At 45.3% G+C, this 25,386-nt stretch overlaps 1 protein-coding gene across 1 annotated transcript in view; it reads left to right on the forward strand.

Annotated features, from left to right (window-relative positions):
- Window positions 1–8,774: 8,774 nt before the first annotated feature.
- Window positions 8,775–25,386, forward strand: part of GRIP2 (glutamate receptor interacting protein 2) — a gene marked incomplete at both ends in the record, with an annotated part of 286,640 nt that continues 270,028 nt past the window's right edge. The window contains one exon of the mRNA XM_082004592.1: window positions 8,775–8,829. Coding sequence (XP_081860718.1) covers window positions 8,775–8,829 — 55 coding nt within the window. The remainder of the gene's footprint in view (window positions 8,830–25,386) is intronic.

Genomic DNA, 25,386 nt, shown 5'->3' on the forward strand with positions numbered 1-25,386 from the left:
CATCTACCAGAGCATAACAGTTGGTAACTTTAAAGCTCATGTACCTACTTCATGCTCTGTTTTTCTTCTTTTAAAGAAAACACTGGACTATTGATTGTGTCAGGTAGGTAGACACATGCTCATTGTAGCTGTAACTTTCCAAAGAGTCTACTTTCTAGTTTTGAGTTTAAACACTGTTATTTATGTTCCTTTAGCGTCAGAGTGATGATGCGAGCCATATTTATATCACCTTCACTGCTCGTGAAATGCTTCTGTTTATATCCTGCTGTTTGAAAGGAATTATTTTAAACCAGCAGGCTCATGGCAGCGAATTCAGGTTTTCTGACATGGTGGCAGGAATCTGGGTCCTGTAGCACATTGCTAGACTATTTTGGAGGAGGGGGGATAATTTACATTTACTAGTCCTAGCACAATATTGTTGAATTCTGCTGGTGCTTTTTAAACATATATTGAAGGGTGTCATTAAAGTGTGAACAGAGTGGGATTCCAGGTCAATACAAAGCAGCATGTTTTTTTTCCTTAGAACTACAGAAAACTAGCCTGAGGTTTCTCATTTGTCTTCTCAGGCTAGAAATGCCAAAGCATGTTTCTGTTTTAAGAATAAGTATATATATAAAAATCTTTATTCTGTTGGTTATCAATGATCCTTGAATTGCACTTTGCGACGCAGACATGAAGACATCCCTTCTTCACGCTTTTGATTTATGGAGGGTCTAGTTCTTGACACTGAGCAGAAGATGGGCTAGCATAATTGATCAAATTATGGCTCCATGTGTGATTTCCCAATGCGTTGGAATGATTAAATCTGCATACTTGGGCAGGACGTACCTCTAGCATATGATCATTTTTACCTTGATGCACGGGAAAGATTTAAATCAGCATAATTGGGTATGGAGTTTCTCTACCATATGGGCATTGGTTACCTAGCAGTCATCTACCATATGCCTGTATAGATGGCTAAGTGGCAGCTATGATTAATTTATTAAGAGAACAAAACTATCCTGTGTATATATCCCTTCTCTGATATTCTCATAGTGAAAAGCTGCTGTTAGATGTTTTAGAACCAAGGGACTTTTTTCCCCCGCTGTAGCTCAAAGCCTTGATCCATTCCAGTTTGGATTAATCTTTATTCTCAGCAGTTATATTTATCTGCAATGAAGTGTTCTCTCACTATCCATCATTCCATCAATCGCCCCCAAAACATGAAGTGGAAGAAGAAAGTTGTCTTTCTGGACAAAGTAGTTGAGCATCACGCATGCTTGAGGAGATGCTCAAAAGACTGTATAGCAAAATCTTCCCCAGGAAAAGAGATGGCAGCATCTGAGGAAGAAAGGGATAGCTGTTGATGGCTCACTCCCAGCTTCCCGCTGCAGCAATGTCACGGAGGTCAGTCACTCGTGCTGGTAACGGGATCTCAACGCGGTAGATGGCAGTAGGAGACTGTTATTACAGCCACAGTCGTTCATATCTCAGCAGTACTGTGAGCACTTAGCAGAGGTTACCTTACATAAATGAGCATCTGCCCCTGCAGTTCCCTGTCATCTCTCCGGCATTTCAGGAGTAAATTGGTTTCTTCTCCCCAGTCTCGTACATGTAAAGTTAGGTGAGAAGTAAGACGAGTGGAGAACCCGGAACAGCAAGAAGAGCTGACCCTGGATTTCAGGCTGCCACTTCAAATTCTCTGTGGGTTAGCGAGACTCAAGTTTTAGCTTCTGCTTTGGCCAGCTCTCTGAAATGAGTTGGACAAGTGCTTGTATGTTAAGTAGCACAAGCATAGCAGCTGCCACCCTTTCAAACTCAGGGCTGGCAATGGCTTTGCTAGGGATAAGACTAAATAGGTAAGGAGTTCTCCAAAAGGGCTGTTAGCCTTGCAGGGGCACCAAGACACACACCCTCAGGGAATCCACTTTTTTTTTTTTTGTTTGAGTGATCCCTGTCCTGTTGTTGAACAGGTCTCCATCCCCCAGGACAGGCCTCCCAATACAAAGGTTACTTAAAATAGAAGCCCAGAAGGCACCAAAGTGTTTCTATATGTATCACAAAAGAAAGCTTAGCGTGATTATTGATGTTATTTTAGAAATAATTGAGAAAATAAATACTGATTCTCTGTACATAGAGAGAGCTTGGAAGTGTGTGTGGCACTGCTGCCATTAGTCAAATATAGACAAGTAGAATGAGAACTAGAATAATATTTCAAAATGAATAACTACATCAGGCAAAAGTCCAATGATTGCTTTATTAAAGCCTTGATGAGTGCCAGGCAACTCCTCAGCTATACCAAGGAGCCATACAAAATGTAAATTACAGTATTTTATGAAACACTGGAGGAGAGAGCCTATACTACATGGAAGTGAAGGGGGCTTTAAATTTTTTAACTCTTCCCCACAGTACTTCTTTCCTTACCAGCTAGTTTGGGGAAGATCAGAACACTGAAATGGCAATTACTGTCTTTTTCCATCCCCTTTGAACGTCCGTGCAAAAATACAGAGCATTTCCATTAAGACCAACAGTCAATATCAATGATTTGCAACTGTCTTGCCTCCTTCTCTGATCTGAAATAAACTGTAGTCATTCATGTGTTACTGACAGCTGGAGCTGGGTCACAATGAAAAGGACGAGGAAGCAAGACAGCCATAGTAATGACTTTTAACATATGTTGACAGAGCTGTAGTGTTGCTTTCTGCACCCTGCTCATTTCTCAGACTACTTCTGTTCACCAACCAGGAAAAAGAAAAACATTGAATTTTATCTACTGGCAATATTGAAAGTAGTCTTCATGGGATGCAAATGCTGATGTTCCTTACTGAGGAACGGATGGACAGTGTTTCTCTGCTTACTATCAAGTGCAGTAGTTCCGAGTGATTTTTGGTGGAATAGATGAATGCTTAATGCCAGCTCTGGTTTAAGGGAGACTCAGGAGGGAGCCTGAGATTGTGGCATGAATGAAGGGTGGGTCCAAGCCTGTCCTTGTGTCCTGAGCCATCAGCACGACTGAAACTCAACTCACAAACTCATTTAGCACAGCTTCTAGTTCATGGGGTCTGGATGGAGTAGTATCAGCAGGACCAAACAAGTCAGAGCCAAGCCTGCCCTGAGTCTGGCCATCCAGAGCACCTGGGATGGTTGGTCTAGTCCTCCCTTCCCTTCCAGTGTAGTTGTAAATGGAGTTCTGGGCATGGCAGATACAGCTGTCACGTTAACAGATGACACTGAAGTGCTTCTGCTACATTTTTCTTCCATGGCTGTTAAAGGACATTAAGCTCTTCCTGGGAGAAATGGCAAATCCCAGGTGAGCAACTTTTTTTTCTTGCACAGCTGGTAACCAAAACCGATGCAGTTTGGGAGTGTAGAGACAGCTTAGAGATCCTTCCCCATGTCAAAAAGTTTATCAATTGCAGAATCAAAGCAAAATGTAGAGCATGTCCTAACTGGAAACAGTCCCAGGCTGAGATCTGTCTGCTGCCTGGGGTTCTTGGTGGTGCAGAGCTGACTGTCCCGTACCTGATAACTCTTTTCTGAAGTGATTTGTAAAAGTTCCCTCAGGCACCTCTGCAATAAGGAGCAGAGACAAAACCTTATACAGTCAGAGGAAAATGTTGCTACTAAGTGAATGCCTGGAATGAAAACCTTTATATAGCAGTGGGATGGGATGGGGATCTTTACTGTGGGTAAGTAGTGATAAGCACTGTTCTTCCTTGAGAGGATTATGTGCCTCCATGAAGGTGAACACTTGGGCATGGTGCAAATGGGTGACATTTTATTAGTGATGCTCTGTGTGTCTAAGGGGAAAGATGGTGTGTGCAAGGAAGAACCGAACAGAAGCGAAAAAGGGAAGGAGGGAGCCCTAAAAACAGTTTTGAAAGGGAAAGAACATGTTTCCAGCAACAGCATCTTCAATCACAAGTTAGAAAAGTGACTTTTGCATTGCTGAGACTGAGTAAATCCAGGTTTGTTTTTAAATTCTCCTGTCTTCCTAAATAACAGTCCAGATCACAGTATTTTGACAATAACCCAGACAAAGCTGTCTGCTGGCCTTCCTGAGGCGGCTTTCGCACAGGATGGGACCAAATGGCGTCGTCTCTTATGTTGTACAGTTGTAAGCAAATATTAACAGTATTAAGCAACTGTATCAGCTGCTAGCGCTTCAGGCTCTGTGCCGACTGCTTGGATTTGGAGGGTGCACAGAATAACATGTAACATACACGGTCTCCTCGGTATATTGAATTTCTGAAACCTATCTTGGTAGCCTGGAAATCAGTAGGCAGCAGCTGCAGTGGAGCTCGGGGCACTGCACAGCCCTAAACCCCCCTGTTAGCAGGGGAAGAGGCACAGACCTCTGAGTCTTGCTTAAACACTGTTTTTTGGGCGAGCAGTGAGGAAGATGCACAGCTCATCTGGCTTTGGCTACGCTGTGTAGTCCTCCCAGCACCATCTTGCATGTTGCTGGGTCACTGGTAGGTAAATGTGGAGAACCCCTGTGGTGGGGCATCGACAGTAAGCGATGAGGTTATGTTTGTTTGCGAAGACAAGTGGACATCTAGTCTAGTCATCTTGGCAGAAAAGGTATCTGGTGTTTGCGACTTGCTCTAAACAGCATCTGGAAGTTAAGAACCCTCAAAGGAAGCGAAGCCAAAGCTTTGATGCTGGCATCAGCCCTGCAGTCAGGTCAGTGAAGGCAGGTCTTGTGCCCAGAAGAGACCCGGTGACAGAGGTGTTGCGGGAAGAGGAGGGCCAAGCGGACATACCTCATACCACTGGGTTTGCTGGCTGGCAGGCAGCCTCACTGCTTCAGTGCTCAGAGCTTGTTGCACACTTACTTTGCAGGGTTCTTGCAGGATGAAGATGACTTTGGAAGGAGGTGAGGGGCTGGTCTGAGCCCCTTTGTGCTTATGCTGTAATTTCTAAGGAAGGTGGTGAGAAACCAGCTTCGGAGCTGACTCCAGGTATGCCTTTGGGACAGAAACAAGGAGCACATGAGCTCCCTTCCAGCAGGAACAGAGCACAGTGGTGACCATATTCTTATGGTGCCCGTAAATAGGGTGTATACTCATGCCGATGAAATCCAAAGACATTCTCTCTGTCTGTCTAAAAGGTATTCAGCCTTTCAGAGAGATAAGTATCACTTAGAAGAGGCAGAATGACAAATTGCTTCCAGCCTTCAAAACCTAGTTGGACATGAGCAAGTACTTGTGCAGAAGTCCATAGTATGAGTGTATGCCCTTGAAGTTTGCACTGCTTGAGTTTAAGGCAAAAAAGAACCAAGTTCTCAGAATCACAGAATCATTAAGGTTGGAAAAGACCTTTAAGATCAAGTCCAACCATCGGCCCAACACCACCATACTCACTAAACCATATCCGGAAGTGCCACATCCACACGTTTTTTGAACACTTCCAGTGATGGTGACTCCACCACCCCCCTGGGCAGCCTGTTCCAATGCTTGACCACTCTCTCAGTAAGGAAATTTTTCCTAATATCTCCTAGTCTGAGAGTTGGATTAGTAAGTAAACTTGCTATTAATCAACTTCTGGTGGTGGTAGCAAAATTAAGATAATCCATTTTAAAACTGCCTTTGATCTCCTAGCATGCCAGGTAGAAGGCAGTTGGCTCACTGCTCTTCACTGCTGTCGGTGGGTTACGGGACACACTGCTGCACACAGGTAAGAGTGTAGCAGTCATCAGTGAAGCAAACCCACCCCCACGCTGTGTTGTGACAGAGATTTATGCCTTGTATCCCCAGTCCCATTCCATGTGCCTGGGAGGTGAAAGTAGAGACTGCTAGACTGCTTCTTCATTAAAGCAGCTGTGTGCTATTTACATGTCATGGTGGGGTGAAAATAGGCTGCCCAATAGACCCCTGCCTGCCCCACGTACATGTGTAAGGATATAGGGGTGCACTGCTTCAACACTCAGCAAAATAGCCCAGCCTTGATAGAGAAAGAAAATTTATCCTTTACTTAATTAAGTCCAGAAGGGGGAGAGAGAAAGGAAATGTCTGTGTCAAATTCAATTGTTAGCAGCCATGAGCTACATTTTCAGCTAGTAATGTGCTTGCTATTTTCATGTTTAATTATTTCTGTGGCACCAGTGTCCTTTAAAAGTAGTACTGTTGTAGCCGTGATGGTCTAAAGAGATTTAAGGGAGAGAGTCTTTTATGAGATCAGCCAGTGTAAATGCCAAAAAACAGATGAGATTTTAGGTACAAAAAGTGTCGATTTGACCTTACTTTTAAAAGCCCCTTCCTATTCATGTTTTCCTCAGACTCTCATTACTTTTCCTAAGTGTAATGTTAGATCAATAACAATCACTTTTCTGGGAATCCTTTTCCAATACCCAGAATCTGAATATCATCAAGCAATTATAAATTATAACTGAGGAAACTAAGGCAGAGAAAGGGCAGGTGATTTGCCTGTGTGGGTGGCCGAGTCAGTCATTTAACTCAACAGTGCTTGTCTCCACTTTCTGGGTTTTAACTACTGAACAAGTATCGTCTCCTTCCAGCAGTACGTGCTGGCTTCAGCTTAGTCCTTCTCTAAAAAGCTTCCGAGTTTTGCTGTCAACTAGAATATTTGGTGCATATTACAAACTTCCTATAAGTTAGCATGATGTGCCCTGATCCAATCCAGCTATGGAGCTGTGATTTGTTGCAAGTCCCAAAGGTACCAGGTACATTTGCAATGAAATTGGGGGTGGGGGGTGGAGGGGGCTGTGTTTTCCCCTGAGAAGCAAGCTGCAGAAACGTGCCATATCTAGTGTCAAGAAAGGAGCTCTTTAAGAAGTTGTAGCTGGGTGGGGAGTCAATCCCTACTTGTGTTTCTATTCTGATGGTAAATGTGGGCAAAAATACCTTTTTGTTTCTGCGAATTTTTCTGTGCTGCTGGGTGGGGGGGATAGGCAGGGTCTAAGCTATAGCACTGCTCCTGCTGCTGCTAGTCCTCAGGAAATCTCTGTTAGAAGTGATTGCTCCAGCTGGCTGGAATAAGCCTTCAGGTGCTGTCACTCCAATCACTGTTCTCGAAACTGATGGGTAACACCCTGGTTAGCAACATGGAAGAGAGTCAGCCTGCCTTTGCTGTGATGAGAGCCTCTCATGTCATTCCCAGGTGCTGCATGCTGCTGTCTGCCCTCTGCAGTGCTGCAAACTCTTATGCTTAAATGAAGAGGGCTCTTCTCATGGGTTTATGATTATCCCAGCCTAACTCACTGGGAAAACAGGCTACTGATAGTGACTTCAGAACAGATTTTCTCCAGCTCAGCTCCCACGTTGTTCTTCAAGAACTTGTGAGGGGGGAAATAAAGAAAAATATTTAGCTAATTTAATGGTAGGTATTTAACTCAAGTACCTCAGTCAGGATCCTCATCCCTTCAGACTCCCCCAAAGTCATGGGCTTTGGTAGGTTTCTGCTTTCAGCCCTTTTCTGCAGAAACTGTTTTTCTCCCTGGATGTGTACAGAGCTACAGGAGGTTGTTTCAAGCAGAGTCTCCCCAAAGTGCCTTTGGGTTGAGCCATTGCAGTTTTCACCAGGCAGTGGAAAGGTTTCCAGACTCCTGCTGCCCAGCTTGGCATATGCCGTGTCACACTTGGCTGCCCTGTAAACCTGGCTGCCAGCACCCAAAATGGCAAATGCTTCACAGACGTGAGCTGTGGGCAGAGCATGGGGGGTGAGGCTGCTGCCCCTTAGCAGGCTGCTCGGCTGTCCTGTGACAACTGCTTTTCAATCAGTTGGGGACAGAAAAGTTGGTCTGAAAATTAAACTGAAGTCCATATGGATGTATCTAGATGGATGCATTCCTTTGGCATCGCAGCTGCCCTGTCCAACCCAGGTGGTGTCAGGCACCAGCCTTCTGAAACTGGAATTAGCTCGTGCTATCCCAAGGAGAGCTTGATCCATAATATTTTAGATTAGAGCTGATGTTGCATATAATATTGTCACTCTCACAAAGGGAGGCAGAGATGCAGAGTAAGACCTACCAGCCAGCTAATAAAAGGCCTAATGAAGAACAAAAAAAGCTGCTAGTCACTGTAGAGATATGTTGCCCCCAGGAAATTAAAAACATGAATACACTGGCATATGCAATAAACATCTCCTTTGTGTCCATGTAAAAGCACCGAAACCTCTGGAACATTAAGAAATGACACAGATGCTTTTAAGTCCCCCCTGCCCTTCAGCTGCTCGCAAGTGGTGGTGAAAAAGATGAAGGAGATCAGCCTGGCCGGTGTGCAACTTTACCGAGAACCCGACTTCAGAGCCTACAGGCGTGAAGGCGCGTACCCGCGCTAGCGCTGCGGGGCAGCTGCGGCTCGTCGCGGGGAGCGGCGCCAGGTGAAGGCTGGGAAGGGAGGGTAGGACGCGAACAAGGTAGAACGCGAACAGTGCGTTTCCCGCCCCGTTCCTCCGCACGTCTCTCTTCAGCATCAGCTGGCGATCTGGGACGCCGGTACGGGTCAGCCCCCGGTGCTTGACAGCAGGCGGGGGCCCGCGCTATCTAAGCAGACCCCAGTAGAGGACAATCTCCATAAAATAGAGACGATTTTGCCCGAGCAGCCCCCGCCGTGGGCCGCCGGCGGCGGGGAGCGCACCTGCGCGGAGGGGGGGCGGGGGCGGGCAGCGCCGCTTCCCCCGCCCCGCCCGGCCCCGCCGCCGCCGCCGCCCGCTCCGCCCGGCGATAAAGCGCCGGGGAGCCCGGCTGCGCTCGGCAGCGCTGCTCCTGCCGGTCCCCCCGGGCCCTACCGCCGTGCCGCCGCCCCGGGGGGCGGCAGCGCTGCCCCGCCGCCATGCCGGGCTGGAGGAAGAGCCTCACCCTGTGCCTGCAGCGGATGCAGGAGGACGGTGAGCGCGGCCTGGGGGCGGAGGAGGGCTGGGGCTTGCCCGCCGCCTCGCCTTTTCTGTCGGTGTCCTTTTTTTTTGGGGGGTGATTCCCTGGGAGGGGGGCGCTTCCCTGGGAGGGGGGCGATCCGCCGCCGGCATGGGGCTTCGCGGACGGAGGGGCTGGTGGAGGATGCTCTTCGTGCCGGTAAACTTTGCTGCAGCAAATCTGTCCTTCTGTCCCCAGGCTTTCTTAGTCTCTGCTTTTTTTTTTTTTTTTTTTTCCGGGGGCAAGCATGAGCGAGAGGTGGCTGCGCGGTGCCTCCTGGATATTTAGAGGAGCTTGCAGTGTCTGAGCACTAACTTTCTAAAGCTACTGTTTTCAGCTGGTAATTCTTCCCCAGTGCCCGAGCCCAACTGGGGATTAAAGGGTTTGCGAATTACACAGAGGACGTGTCGCGGTAACCTGGTTCCTATTGTGCTGTTTACTGTAGCTCACAGTGGCTGTGAATTATTTTGTTTACATGCTCAAGAGTGTGGTGTTAAAAAAAGGCTGGACCTGCAGCTCATAAAAGCCAGGAGAAGACATCCACGAGGTGGCACAGCACAGGGGAGGCTTCAGCCTGGCATTCTGGCTCCTGGGTTTATAGATGAACAGGCATGAGAGTGGTGGGGAAAGTTTATGCTTCAAACGAAGTGCAGTTCTGTGCCCCCATGAGATTCAGGTGGAAGAGCTGATCTGGGATGGGCAGATAAAAGCAGGAATGGGTGTCAGACTAACCTCAGCTGCTTTGGTGTGAGTGGTTAACAGCAGTTTTTTCTTTTGCATCCCTTTCCCTGACTGCCTCTCTAGATTGTGCACTGGTGAGCAGACTTACCAAATAGCTGGAGCGGCACCATTGCATCATCTGGTGTGAGTAATGCAAAAATCAAGGAATTCTCTGGCCCTGCTGGTTAATAAGCGCAGACAGAAATTGTGCTGTTAGATGCCCTGTAAGGGCAGCATTGTTAAGCTGTTGAGTCTTTCTGGTGCTGCTTCCTTGCTCCCACTGCTTTGGGAGAACACCATCTACTTCTGATGTTTGACCCTCTGGGACCACAGCTTCCACTCAAGAGACTCCACAGCTGTTGAAAATCTTGTCCTGTAGAAGAGCAAATCGATCCCCTGTTTGACACGGAGGCCTGTCGGTGTGAATTCAGCCCTGTTGTGGTGCAGTGCTTTGTAATGCTGCCCTGCTGCAGCTGACAGGGATGCTCTTGCACCACTGGACTAGGGAGGGCTTTTGGGGCCTTATAAAACATTTAAAGCAGTGAGCTCTTGATGTACAGCTGTACTGGGTTAGCGTGTTTGCCAGGTTACTTTCTCTGTAACTTCGTACGTATGTACTGGCTCTTGTCTCTGGGGTCTATGTAATGCCTTTTGTCCTCATCTTCTCTCCCTCCGACTTCAGTCCTAGTGCTGCAGCGAGTCTGTCTGGTGTGCGTCCCTTCAAGTATGTTGGGCATTTTCCCTAGTGACATTGCTTTTATTGCCATGGGTGGCACAAGAGTAGTTTGTCTTTGGAAGTTACCATTTAGTCAATCACAGAATGGTTTATCTGGAGGAATAAATTGTGCAAGCTTGATCTGATGTGCTATGTAGAGGAGGAGGTATATGCCTGCTAAAGAATGTGCTGAGTTTGTAGGGAACTTCTTTCCCCAAGGCAACCAGTTTGATGGTTGTATTGCAGTATATAACTCTGCAGGGGTAGCAGAGAAGATACTTGGTAATGTTTTTGTAGCACTGCAGTGCTAACAGGTATGGTACAGGGTTGAACTGGATGCTAGAGAAGGTTTCACATCACGTCATGTATAACGCTGCCAGGAAATCTCTGCAGGGTTCAGTTTGGATTTCAGTTTTACAAACCAACCTGCAACCAGTCTATGAAGAAATACTGACTTCTGGTTTATCCTTATTCAAAACAAGTTATGTCTGACTTGTTGGCACCCCCATGCCTATGCAGATGTGGTAGTTTTTGTTTTGGATATCTAAGCTGGGGAGCTTCTTCCCCGGACGTACATGTGCTGGTCCATTGGCATGTTAACTTCCTCGGATGACTGCAGTACTCCAGTTTCCAAAGGAAATGTCCTGGTGTTCAGCAGGAGCACAGTTGTCATTAGAAGATTGGTATATTTTGGTTACTGAATGTTAATGTGATGAGCATCTCTTGCAATTTGCAGCCATTCAGTGCTGGGTCGGAAGCTTCATTAATCACGGTTGGTATTTAAAAGGTCAGCTATGGTAAGTCACAAAGGGAAATTCAAGAAATACATGAACTGTGCTGAAGTATGATTGCCATTTTCAAAACACCACCCACGGTGAGTTTCCTTGTGCATATTTTGTCTTAAAATTTCTATCCCTATGGGGATGGGGGTGACTCCTGACTGGTGTGCGGAAATGCTTCATTTTGTAACATATTGTTGCTCCCCACCACAAGAGGTTTGTACATGGGACATGCCACCCCTTATTCTGTTTCATGCAGAACAAAAGAATTGATGTTAATGGCTTGGAAGTTCTTGGTGGAAAATATGTTCCTTCCAGCCTGTGTTGATAACTGCCCAAGTCAGGGGGGTGATTTGCTTCTTGCTGCATAATCGGGGTTGTCTTGAACCTGGGAGCAGAGCTTAGAGCGTACAGCCTGACAGTTCTGTCCTTAGCTGTGTACGCAGATCTCATGCTGATTTACCCCCCTGATAGCTGGTCCCCTCTCAGGGCAGTGGAGAGAACTAGCTGGCCATGCCAGAGACTTTCCCCATCCCAATTTCCCCCCTCATGCTGCTGTCCTTTGTGAGGACTGCAGGATTTGGACTGTATTCTTGCTGCTCCCCAGCTTTCAATAGCAAAAGGAAGCAAAGGCTAATTTCTGCTTTGAGAGCATGAATGTATGTGGGCAGGTGAGAGAGTCTCTGGGGATTTTGGCACATCTGAGTAGATATGGAAACTGGATGCCTGAAAAGGATAAACCATATCTGCGGACGGAGCAGTGGAGATGCTTTTATCCTAACCAATGAGAATAAGTGTTATCTAGATGCATATGACTTGGGTAACATCGGTCGCAGTAGTGGGTAGACACCCTTAGCTAATCCTGAGACCTTTTGCTGCCTCTACTGGGAGGGAGTACAGAGTTTGTGTGTAAATTTATGCTGTTGAAATAATTCCCCTTCCTCCCCCGGATTGTTTTTCTTCAGTAAAACCAGAAAATCTGACTCTCACCTTAAAACTCCAAGATGGTGCCTTATTTAAAAAAAAAAAACCAAACCCAAATGAAAACCCAACCTCCAAACCGGCCACCCTTGGCATGAATCATGGGGCAGCTGGAAAGGAGGTGGGGAAAGGGGCACCTCGGACCTCCTCCAAAAAGTGACAATATTGCAGGAGTGCGTTGCTGCTGTTTGCTTCCTTCCCTCGTATAGGGCTCCGTGCTGGTTACCTTGGAAACAGCTGTAGGAGCATATAGGGGCATTTTGCTGCTGTGCAGCCGTGGGCAGAGGTGTCCTGTGGCGTGTGGGGAAAGGGAAATCCTTTGTGGCGCAGGCTGATTTGTAGGGTGAGGGCAGCAAAGTAAAAATGCGTTACAAGATCTCCCTTTCTTGCCTGCCTTATCTTGCCGCAGGTGCAATTTGGCAGGAGTGGGACCCTGGGGAAAATTTAGCAGTGGGGTGTTTTTTCATGGTTTTGGTAGAGCTATTTAAATTTTTATAATGGGAAGGTGAAAATACCACAGCAGTCTGTCTTGAGGGGTTTTGTAACAGCTGGGCTATAAACATCAGCTTTCTATTCTGTCCTCAGAACAGTGTACCAGGATGTTTTGCTCCATAGCTGTGAAACTATGATTATGACTGGAAATGGGTTTCTTCTTTACTTAATCACACACATCAAGGAGAAACATCCCAATAAGATGGGAATTGTCTGGTTTTGCATGATTAGCAGAAAATGAGAAGATCTTTCATTGAGTTCCATGTTTATGATATGCACATGTGATGTGTAGAATAACTAAAATAGAGTAACTGTTAAAAATAATGTGAATTGTCTTTTGTTCACTTACCCATAAACGTTTTGATCTTGCAAGTTGTGTGGTGTGCACAACTTGAAATCAGTTGAACTATTCTGCTGCTTAAAATTGTTTGCTCTTGTGCTTGCCACATAAGAAATAATTCTGTCTTTCAGAAAGGAGGTTTTTGTGTTTGTCAAGTCGTCTTAGGACCATCTTTCAGGGCCAGGTTGAGTCTATTCAGTTTTAATACGTTGCCTTACAGAGTCCTTCTGTCCAAACATACAATGACATGATCTATTGTACTGGCACTTAATTTTCAGTAAAGAAATTCAACTGGATAGCTGTCACTTAAATAGTGTGCAGTTGAACTGCTCTGTGGTTGAAGGGCTGTTATGTCTGTCTGCTGAATGCAGCATATTAATATATTCCTGCATGTGATACTCTTGCTTTATGGTGCATCCAAGCTTTGTCAGAGATGAAGACTGGCACATGCAGCACTTGGGGAATTTATGGGCTGCTGTTTGTTGGTAATACTCATTATACAGGCCACTGCTTTTAAACAAAATGTAAAAATAGAGGTTCTGACCCTCCAGGGAAGAGTGGTAGGGAACTAAGATTGCTTAAAGGCTGTGGTGGTAATGCTTAAGGGATAATGTTCATTCATCAAACTGATGGGACAGCCAGAGCAAATCCTGCTAGACTTTGGGGTCTTCATTTATTAATATGTTGCTGTGGATCTGGCACCCATCGAGTGAGGGAGCAATAGCTGCACCCGAGCGCTGTGCTGAGTTTGGGCTGCTGCTTTTGATCCTGTACTTCAGCAATTGTAAAACTTGGCTCTGATGGAGAAGTCCTGCACAATTGAGGGATGAAGCCACAAGGGTTTTATGGAATGGCTCTAAAGCCTCATTGGAATCTGATTAAAGACAGATTGATCACTGTTTTTCTTTTTGAAGTGGTCTGCCAGATTTTACAACCTGAACGTGATCCTGAGTTCATGGAATTTGGCTGTATGAAACTGTACTGGCATCATGCAAATCTGTCTTGCTTAAGCTGTTACACTCTGTAGGGCTTCTTGCAAAGGAGTTTTTATTAGCAATATTGAGTGATGATGCTCAGTGCTGAGCAAATGCATTGGCTGCAGCGGTTTGGCATGTTCTCCCTTTAGAGATGCCAAGGTTGGAAACTCTGTGTGTGGAGCCTTTCAGGAAGCTGAAGACCTTGATGGAAACGGTGAATTGTGGTAGCCAGGAGAATTTCGAAGTGAGAAGAATTGCCAGATCTATCTGGATTCAGGCCATGCTTGTTGCTCTCCAAACCTGTTGGAGTTGCTATGGGCTCATGCCAAGCATAGCAGAAAAGCATGTGGGCAACTCTCAGGAAGAGGACATGGTATTTGACACTGCTCCAGTTTCGAGCTGTGACTGCAGCTGCTGACCCACAGGTCCTCTGATGCTCTGGGTTGCATGGAGATGAAGATTGCCCAGGTTAAACCCAGGTGTGTGGCAAGTCTAAGGCTGATGGTTTGTTCTGCCTTTCTTTGGTTTGCCATTTGTCTCTTCTAAGTAGACACAACTGCAGGGGAGCTGCTTAGTTATACCCACAGCCAGATCCTTGCTGGGTGAATGGCCAAAGGAGGGATCTCCACCAGGATATGTGCTCTGTGTCAGGTTATCTATTTCTGTGGTTAAAACTGTGTAAGCCTTCCCATGGGTGTCCTGTTTTAGAATAAAAATTACTATTTTGTTAATTGACTTCATTATAGTGGAATAAAATTACTTATTTTGAAACAGAAGTGACTTTACAGAGGTGTAGACATAGTAGAATTATCAGAGTGTAGCTTTGTTGAAATTATTCCTTTGTAGATGAGCTCTAAGACTCATGAATTGGTCATTTTTGGAGCTCTGCATCACATAAATGGAGCCATCTCTTTTAAAAAGCCAGTCCTAACCCTTGAAGTTCAGAGCAGTGATCCATGCTTGAAAGGCTTGCGTAATGTCTAGAGCAAGTTGAAAACTTGCTGCGTTTTTCCTGTGATGAACTTTGTTTTTTTTCCTTTCCCCAGAGGAGCCACATGTCTCCTGCTCCAGTCAATGCTGGTGATGATCCCACATGTATAGGAACTGCTCCTGCATGCACATCTTGAGCCAAATGCAGTTACATCATTAAATGTCTGTTTGTATAGCTACAAGTATAGCTACTGTGAGTGGACACTGGTGTAACTGGGATTGGAGCATGGGTGGCATTTGATCTGTAAAATAAATCCCATGCTGATGGCCTCTGGAAATGGTAGCTTCTCTTCTGCAGTGCTTGGCCTGGGTGAACCACACACTGGAATAAAGCATCTCCTCTCGGAAGGGTCTGTGCTTTGTCCAGTTATACTTCCCATGGATTCCTTTCTTTGAGAGGAGAAGTAATGAAGCTTTCAATTTAAATTTCAAGTAGGATCATTTTTTTTCAGCCCTCTTGTTTTGTCAAGAGAATGAATGACCTTTTTTCCTATTTCTCCCCCTACCCCCTTTGTCTTTGGAATATGAAGGAATTTGCATAAGATAACAAAAACAAATAAATTCTACAATTATGGTGATTTCCCTATTATTGACTTTCCCCCCTCATTAATGTTAGATGAACTTGGCATCTAGTAATTACTGTCTTTAGTTTTTAAGCCAGAACTGGCTCTGGCAAAATTTGCTGATTCCACAGATAGCTTTGGGAGTGCTATTTTCCACTGGGAAATTAGTTCAATCAAACATTTTCCTCTGACAGCTTCAGGTATTTTGCATCAAGACCACTCTGCATTTAAGGAGAAGGGGGCTACCGTGTGCTGCTTGAGATGAAGGAAATGCTGTGCGTTAAGATGTGGTTAGATCCATGTCTTACTTGTGCATTTAAGTAGAGGTGTCGGTGACCCTGCCAGCCAAACTGCTGTGTCTTGACAAGTGGAAACCTCTTGCTGAGGCTGCAAAATAAAGTCAGTTCTACATTCTCCAAGCTGGTGAATGTCGGCCTATAAAGTAACACACTTTTTTGCTTAACAACTTTATTTCCACTGTGAAGAAGGCATTACAGAGCTTTTGTTTAGCGGTTATATTAAGCTTGGCTGCTGCTTTGTTCCCAGAGTCAAAGGCTATTCTGAGTATTTTTTTGGATTATAGGTGTTGTCGCGTTTTTGTGTACATGTGATGCTGTTAGTGCTGGTGACCATTCATCTGTGCAGAGAAATAAAGGTCCTGGCTCACATTTGAGTATTGCCTCATACAACTGAAGAGGGGAGCTGCTACTTGAGGTAAGGATTACGTCAAGCTTGAGAGATGTCAGTTAGGTCCTGTGGGATGGAGCTCAGATTGGCATCTGGATTTTTTTCTCTGATCTTCCATTTAAAAATAATAATAATAAAAAATCTCTTCCTCTCTGTTCTTAGGGCAAAGTTTAGGTGATCCTACAGTGTCTGGCACAGGGGGCCTCTGTCTTACCTTTGGCCCCAGTTCGACAAGAGCAGTCACCACAGAAGTGCATAGACTCATGGTGGGGAAAGGCGTGTTCTACATTTGCATCCCCTTGCAGCAGAAGTCATGAAGCTTTAGTAACAAATAAGATGCAAAGAAACAAGGAGAAAAATAAGAGAATAAGGCAAACTGTCAGGCAGTGTGACAGTTTTACAGAAATTAGTGACGCTAAGTTGCTCTTTTCTTGGTACCAGTGTGCTTTCCTGACGCAGATCCAGTCCTTTCTATTTTCTATATTCATTTCCAGAAAATGATGATGTTTCCAGGAGTGGAGTCTCCCTCATTAAAAACAACTTGCCCAGATCCATTGCTTTTTGGCTACTGGGTATATGGGGAAATTCCCTGGGGCTGTCAGTGGTATGAATTTGGCAAAATGCTGGGAGGATGAGTTAGTAAATATACATAGCAGCTTGTCTCAGGGCTCTGTGTTAATACTGAACAGAGAGCACTATTGGGAATGAATATTTTCTTTCTAAATTAAATGTTCTTTTGCTTACCTTCATCTTGGAATTGGAGGCAGTCAATCTCCTTGCTGTACAAGCTGTCATGTCCATAAAAAAAGCCTCATGAACCTCCCTTTTGTGATGGGAGGACAGGTAGATCCGTGTGAGGCAGGGAAGAGTGCTACCTCTCAGTCTCTGTCCTCCATGGGAGCATCATCTCTTCACCCTTCTTCCATCTCTGGTTTTCCCCTTCAAGCTGGGGCTATGCGTGGTCTCTTTGGCTGGCAGTCTTCAGTGACTTGGAAAAAGCCTCTTGTGGCCAGCATGCTGCAAGGTCTTGATCCTGCAGGATGCATCCTTCGGAGTCCCAGGAGAAGGGCAATGCTGATGCCTCTGCTCGGTGGACACTGCTCCTCAGCACTGTGGAGGTTGACCTGTGTATTGATGCTGCTCCTCAACCACTGTGCATGGTTGACCTGCACACCTTATGTAGGATTTGACATGGTCAACAGCTCCTTGCCTCTTCTGTACCTCAGCATCCAGAGATGATGTGGTCTTGTGGATACTGTTAATGCTCTCATTTGTCTACTTATTCCTGTTGATGGCTGAGGTCATTTAATGAGGGTTTTTTTCTTCCTTAAATAAGGAAGTCTTTCTAGACCAATAAGAGGGAATGGGGAATGGAGGAACAAATATTAAAGCAAATGACTGGTGAGTGGCAGAGCTGTTAGCGGGACTGGAGGTGATGGAAGACAAGAGTTGCTTTAACTCTGCACTGCAGAAATCAATACAAGTTGCTGGAGTGTGAATGAGGATGAAAGAGAAATAACTTGATGTTCCTGCCTCTCTTATTTTTTTTTTATATAACACTTGCAAACAACTTTTGAATAACTGGCTTAAATTGGTCTTTAACAAATAAGCCATAAATTGTGGAGGTACTTTTTTGGTGGGTTGGAAGGTAGTTGTGAAGAACACATTTGGGCTCTGTCCCCACATGGGGCTGGAGGCTAGCGTGCTGCCTCTAGGTTGTTTCAAATGAAAGTAAAGTTCAGGCATGCTGCAAATCCCATGGCATGTGTTGAGATGAGACTGATGCTGTGAGCATGCTCCAACTTGTCATATTTTGCAACTCCAGTATGTTTCATGGGCCTTGTGTCCTTTACATCCTATCCAAACACCTCATGCCATAGCACCTGGTTGCATTAAATAGCTGCCGTGTTCCCCAACAGGTCAGGTTGTAGTCCAGTGGTAATTACAGCAGTTCCAGTGTGGCTGGCGCTTATTAATTAGTTGGTTAGCATTGGGGATTATGCTGCAGGCCATTTCGCCCTGTGTCTAGCTCTGTTCCTAACTGTAGGGCTTTGTAGAAAATAACATTATTGTTTAGTTTCTCAGAGTGCTGGGGAATTTTTCTCTGTCAGTTGAAATTAATAGGATTGAGGAGTTCTCTGCTGCTTGGAAAATCAGTCTGCACACCTCTGCACACCCCAGTCTTAATGTCTGCAGAATGTGCTAATGCCTGTACTTTCAAAAGTTTTGATGCTCAGGTCAAAACAGATATAAAATTGAAGTTATTGAGTGTAATTTTAAGCTTTCTCTGCTTAATGTGGTCACATTCAGAGCCATGGCAGCTGTGCCAAATATTTGGAAAAAAATGACCAAAATGTGCTAGAAAATGCCGTTCTGGCACGGGGTTACAAATCTGTTGCAGCACACAGCTGAGTAGAGCAAGAAGTTCAGTTTAAGCGGGTAGAAATTTCTCTCTACAGTAATGATCAGTGTTGTGAGTTTACCAGTGATCTAATCTAGTTTCCATCCGTTACATCAAGTGATAATCCTCTAGCAAATTAGGCACTGTTAGCAGCGTTTCTGTCGGTCTGGGTCTGGCTGCACATCTAGGCAACTTGCCTTTAAGGAATTTCAAAATTCACCCTAGTCAGTCATGCTGCTTCCACAGCCCCTGGAGACTGCATTTCAAATGCAACACAAAGCTGAACTGTCGTGTTTAATTGCATTTATGCTTTTTTTCCCTCCCCTACCACCTGGCAAGGGTGTTTGGCCCTGTATAGAGGTGGCTCCTGGGTTGGTTTTTTTTTTTTTGAATAGCCATTGTAGTTGGCTTTTTGGCATACCTTGTCCTACTTCAATGTAATTCCTTTACCGTCACTGTGCTTACAGAGGGGCTTGTTAGTAAGCGGGCTGGGGATCAGAATGCAAAAAATTGCAAACCAGGCTCGGATGCTCATTTTCTCCAGGGCTTGCTATAAGGTGAGGCTCACCAGCTGTAACGTGTCCTCGCCTGGGGACGGGCTGCGCAGCAGCCGTGTGCCACCAGCTCGGAGCCAGGCTTGTTCTGCGATGACCCCTGCGCTGCTCTAGCAGCCGCACGACCCCTGCACTTCGGGGCTGCCCCTCGCTGAGGGTCACATACCGCCCGGGGGTCATTCGGCGACGCTGCGAGGAGGCAATGAATGCTATCCAGCGTCCGCCTCTGAAGAGCGAGGAGGGAGCGTGGCTTTTGGCCAAGGAGCGCCATCCTCTGCCACCCATCTGCTTCCCTGACTGTCGCTTGAAGCTGCTCCTCTCCGAGGGCTTCCCGGTGGGGCGTGGGGACGCTGATTCCCGACCACCCTTCATTGCCTTGCCATTGACTTCTCTAGTGAGCTTAAGGCCCTCAGGGTGCCATTTTTCCTTTGCTGCTTTTCTCGTCCGCAAAATCATGCTATGATGTTTAACTGCAAGCTGTAATGTTGGTGCTTGGTTTCAATGCAGTGGTGGAGACTGTGGAGGTGGGAGTGAGGGGGCTTGTTTCCTTCTTATCTCCCTCCACAGCTGTGAGTTTCTTGTAGAAACCCAGCTCTTTCACAGCCGGCTACAGGCTGGAGGTGCCGTTCAGCAGCATACAGGGAGAGCAGCGTTGAATTATACTGCAGGCAGATCCCTTGTGCTTGGGTCCTAGCACGATGGGCATGCTGTCAAAGCCCCTGTGGGGAAGGGGGAGATCTTTTTGGCAGGGTGTATGGGAAAAAGCACTGACAAAGCAGCCCTTGTGTTATGGGGGCAGGTGGTGGTGGCCACTTCTGCAGTGTTTTAAAACAGCTGGGGAATGTGCAGCTCTGTATATGAACATGTGCAGGGGTTGTTTTTTGATGTGAAACTAACTCTAGAAGCTTTTCATAGCCCCTAAGTAGGTGCAATATCCTTATTAGCTGTGCCTCTGTACAGTGGGGTAGTCTAGTATTTGACCTGTTGAACCTCAACACCAAGTCAGTGAAAGCTGAGAAAACACCCTAGAGTTGTGGTACTGTCCCCCAGCTTTGCAAACTCATCGCTGGACTCTGTGCCCCACTGCAAACCCTACTTCTTTCCCATCTGCAGCTTTCCTCATCCAGAGTTTCCTGCTGGAGCCCAGTAGATTTCCTTGATGAATGACTGCTCTGAGCTGATGTGACAGTCGGTGTGCAAGTCCTGTTTCTCATCTACCTGTCACCTTCTCAGCCTGCTGCTAACCAGCTGGGTTGGTTAGCCACTGGCAAGCTATTAAACCCTTAAACAGTTTTGCCACAGTGAGTTAGTCGGGCTCATGAGCCAGAGGTGAGATAGGCCTGATCACACAACACAAATACTTTGGTCTGTGCTGTGAGAGTGTTGCTGATGGTCTTTTGGGGAATGTTATATGTGAGTAAAGGGGGCAGAGCTCTTCAAAGAGCAAATTTTTTTTGAGCTATTTCCCTTTTTTTTTTTATGCATAGGAACTTGAAGGAGAGTGGAAAAGAACAATTTGAGGATGGGTCGGGGGAGTAGGAAAACTCATTTATGCAGCCAAGTAAGCAAGAGAATGGAGGTGGTTTGTTGGACTGTGCCATGGCTGAATGGGTTTACTAGGCAGTGCAGCTCTCTTCCAGTGTACAATATTCCCATTTCACTGCAAGAGCAGACAGACACAGGTCTGCCCAACATCCACAAAAACTCCTTTGTGGAAAAGTGTCCCCTTCCCAGAAGGAGGTTACTTCCCACCAAGAGAGTAAGTCCATCTCCATGGTCAATTGTGGTGACCCACCATTGGAAGGGACCTCTGGGGTCTACTTCCCCTGCAAGTGAGACGTTAAAGCACCAACCATCCAGGATAATACTGTTTCAGAAGCTCATTGATTTTTAGTGGAGGGAAGTGAGTTAAAATGATGAGTCACTGATCTATTAGAAAATGAACAACCTCTTCAGTGTCATTAAGAGCTGGTAATAGATCATCCTGGGCAAGAGCTGGTGAAAGGGAATTAAGGGGTCCCCTTGTGCCTGCTGTTGCTCTGCATTGTGTGTGACTGCTGTTGCACTCAATTTTTTTTTTATGGGTGAAGAAGCAGCACACCTTATATATAAAAAGCCAACAGTTTCTTGTGAGTGTAATTGAAATTGTATGAGTCTAATTCTTACTAGTCAAGCTATAATTCTTACAGAAGAAGACAGAATAATAATGCACTTAAAATTGTTATACATTCATGTTACTTACCAAGGAGAAATATGATGTTCATATTGATGGTTTTCTTCTTCCCCAGTTAGGATCTGCTTGGGGTCATTTTTGTTTGCTAAGGCACTTCTGCACCTTTGCTCATCAGTCTGCAGCTCCAGGTTACGTTACAGCTTATGTATGCTGGATGCTGTTTGTTCTCTTCATTATTCCTACAAGCAGTTTAGTCCAGCTCCAGGTGTGCATTTCTTTAACTGAATGTGGGTAAGTCATTTAGAGCTGTGAAGTCAAGTCCGTGCCCCATTGCTTGCCATCCTGCGCTGGTGTTCCTCTGCCATATCCTGTATCTCTGCTCTGCAAAGTGCACTATTTCTCTGCACTGTATCATTGTGTTGGTCATAAATATCTTGTTCTTCAGAGAATAACTGCTTGTTACAAACGCCCATATAAAACTACAGTTGTACCATAGGGAGATGTACAACAAAGCCATAGATACCTGGTCAATTAAAGAAATTGTTGCCAGAGCTGAATAAAATACAAGAAAGCTGTGGGCAGGTCAAGAAAAGCTCAGGCAGCAAGCCCAGTGAGCCTCAGTGCTGAGGCCTTGCAAGCTCAGTACAGAGCTTACGGCCAGTTACTGGCCATGGCAATACCGTATCACTGGGCTGTGTGGTTACGCTGCGGTAAGCAAAGAGGCACCAAAGAGTTGTTGGCAACAAGGAAAGAGGCTGACGCTGTCTTGTGTGGGAGGCAAGATCTGGGGGGTGTGCCCTGCGGTTAGGGGTGGCTGGGGTCTCTCTGACCTGCTGGTCCTGGGTGTTGTGCCCTTCCTGAGGAGAGCTGGCAGTGATGGATGGTGGGGCTGGAGCTGGTGTAAAGCACCTCTCCCATTAGAGAGCATTTTGTGTGGGGATGTTTGAATTACCTTGCAGGCAAGTTCCCTGCAGCTTTTCTCTGCCTGCCTCGCTCCTCCCTGTCTGGGCTGAGGAGCTGCTTGCTTGTTCTGGGCTTTAGGTGTGGAGAGGACATGGAGAAATGAGTGACTGGAGGTCTCACCTTATTAATTTGTAGAATACTCTGGGACCCTTCTTTATAGGAGGTTATGAACAAATGTAAAATTTTGATTTTAAAATTGAATAATACTGTAATGATTTTTTTTTGTGCTTCTTGTAACATAGATTAACTTTGAGCCCATGCTTATTTGCTCTCTTTCTATTAAAATTTCAGTCCCTGCCACTTCTTTCCTGTTTTTGGTACCTGCACGGGACTTTGGGATAATAAAGTGGAAGTCTGCTACCGAAGTATCTTTTATAGGTTTTATGCCAAGCCATGATTTTGGGAGTTCAGTCAATGTTGTATGCAGATATGATCAATAAAGCTCCTAGTTATGTACTTTGCTATTAAGTCTTAGTTCATTGATTTAAGGAGTTACCAGAAACTAGGGAAATAACATGGTTAATTAAGTTAATTGGATTGTAGGGTCTACAGGGATTGTGCCTTTCTGTCTGCTCTCTGAAGCACCTCAGACACCTCTGATCACTATAAAATAATGACTTTTCATGCGCTGGCAGTTTAAACTATTTAGTTGCTTTAAAACTATTTGCATTTCAAGGCAACTAATTCTACATGAGCCATAGAGTTATGGCTTTGTAGCCCTTGGCTTTAGAGGTCCAAGTATAGAACAGGATTCTTAATAGGTCTTCAGCTAAATGATCCCAGGGAATCTGGATCCTTGTGTTTGTTTGCCAAGATGTCTTGCTAAGTGGTTATCGGTGCTCTTGGCAAAAAGTTTGTGGGGCAACTTCTAGTGTGTTGGTGTTTTATATCTTGGCCTTGGAGTTAATTACGTTCCTTTTGCCATCCAGCAAAGCACACTAAGAAATAATGTCTCAGACTCTAGATAGATCTATTCTGTGTTATCCATTTTTCAGGGAAATAAGTAAACAGATCTCCCCCTGTCTCAAATGGAAATTTATTCTGGGCACATAAAATGAAATCTAGCACAGAGGTATTCTTCTGGAGCTTGTATTTCTTCTAATTTATAGCTTCTCTTCTTTTCCAAGTGAATTGGAGACTTAAACCTCCTGTTATGGGTCTGTAATTTACATTTTCAAAATTTTGCAATTGTTATCTTTCAGTGTTTTTTTATAAAGCTCTGCTATGGAGGTGCTCAGATAAGGTTGTATATTAAGTATTGGCCAACTTACTAGGAGCAAAACTGGGACTATAAATTACCAGAAACATTCTCCCTCAGTGTGAGCTCATTCTCATGTTACTTACTTTAACTTCTTTTGAAGAGTTAGGGAAGGTGAGCTGGGGAAAGATGGACTGGATGAAGCTGTTACGCAGCAGCTGGAAAACTGTACTTGGGCTTACTTGCGACTTGCGTAGTGATTTGTTGTTGCTGTGGGCAAACAGATTGAGTGAGATTCCCCTGGCAGCTGTTGAGGGTCTAGTAAAAGTCAACCCTTTCATTAATGACCCACTGAAGGAAAAGAGAATATGCTCATTATGTTTTTAAGATGGCACCAAGTTGTAAGCCGTCACAAAAATATCGGTGAGGAAAGTGTAGGCTTGGTGATCTCTTGATATGCCTTCAGGAATATTTTTCTGGTTCCTGTGACTTTTTGGGAAAAGCAAGGGGTAAATGATACTGGGGATGGCTGAGGACTGCATTTGGTGCTTGTATGGATTAGGGCTTCTTGTGAGTCGTGTCATATGTCCCCCTCTCCCACCCCCCAAGTGAATTCTAGGGAGAAAGTACTACTGTGCTGCTTGGTAACATGTCAATCAAGTGAAGAAATTCTTGAAATTGTATTTATCTAGTAATTTATCTTGAAACTACCCTTTCAAAGTTTTAATTGTAGATCTGAGCTATCTGTACCTCCTGCATCACCCCTTCTGGGACTCTGCCCCATGTTTCCAGTCCTGCAGGAACCAAGGAGTCGTCCAAACCTGGAAGTTAAACAGCGGTGGGTTTTTTCTTTCTCCCCTCATATCCCCTCCAAAAAAAGCTCAAGACATCTTAATTTGGGAACCTATCTGCTGCCCCAAATCCAGATGTGAGAGCAACTTGGCATTTTCCTTTTTCGCGTGGCCGTTGTGTTTTTCCTACTGCTGTTTTTCAAAGTGAAACAAACTGTCATAGAAAATGTTACTATTTCCATAGTACTATCTGTGATGGTATAAATGACCTGTTCTTCCTCTTGCCCCACCAATTCCCTTGCCAAGAAAACACTTAATCCCAAATCTTGCTAGCCAAACTTGTGTGTACTATTCTGCTGCATGTTGATATGAAATGGTGCTTCTAAAATTAATTTCTACAGTAGGAACTTGTTCTCTATTCAGTAATTAAAACCAAATATTGTTTTGTGCGTGGTTGGTTGGTGGTTTTTGAGTTTGTGGTGTTGGTGTTGTGTCATTCCCCCCACCCCCGAAGGGAGGAAATACTTCTTTACAAAAATGCCTTCCTTGAAAAAAGCCAACTCGCTTCTTGCCAGGAAGATGTAGTAGCTGCTACTGGTGGTTGGTACAAAATCGGAAGTATTGGAGAAATGCCTACCCCAGTGGTAACTGAACTCCATCAAGACAGGTTTTCTGAAGCATCTAAGTATTGTGTAGTTGTAAGTAGGAATTGGTGTTGTGTGTGGTTGGTTCTTTGGTTTTTGTTGGTTTTACCCCCTCCCCGCATGTGGGGGGGTGTGTTAAACTCTTGCCTGCAGACACCTGCATTTGCAGAAGCTGGCTCTCACTTGAATGAAAGACTGTCTCCTCATCTGCTGTGCCTGATGTATGGGTAATCTTACTGTTGTCAGTGGCAAATTTACTGGCTGCACTGTGGTTAGATGGAGGGCAATGGTGTTGTGCAAGCAGTGCAGCGTACCTCGTGCTGTGCTGCCATCCCTGTGGGCAGGAGGAGCAGGAGAGGAGAAGGTGCTGGGGTGGACTGCCATCAGTTCATCATGGCTTTTGGCAGCGAGCATCTATTGCTCTTCACCAGTTCCCTGCAAAGATGAGAGATGCAGAACCAGATATACAAGGCTTGCCCTCCTCAGTGTTTAAAGCTTCCTAGGAGTTTCTGCAAATGCCTCTCTGATTTCTCCCCCAACTCACCTGTAAATCCCGTTATGCAG

This window comes from Phaethon aethereus, assembly GCF_964289735.1.
Source record: "Phaethon aethereus genome assembly, chromosome: 11".
In the NCBI taxonomy this organism is placed as follows: Eukaryota; Metazoa; Chordata; class Aves; order Phaethontiformes; family Phaethontidae; genus Phaethon; species Phaethon aethereus.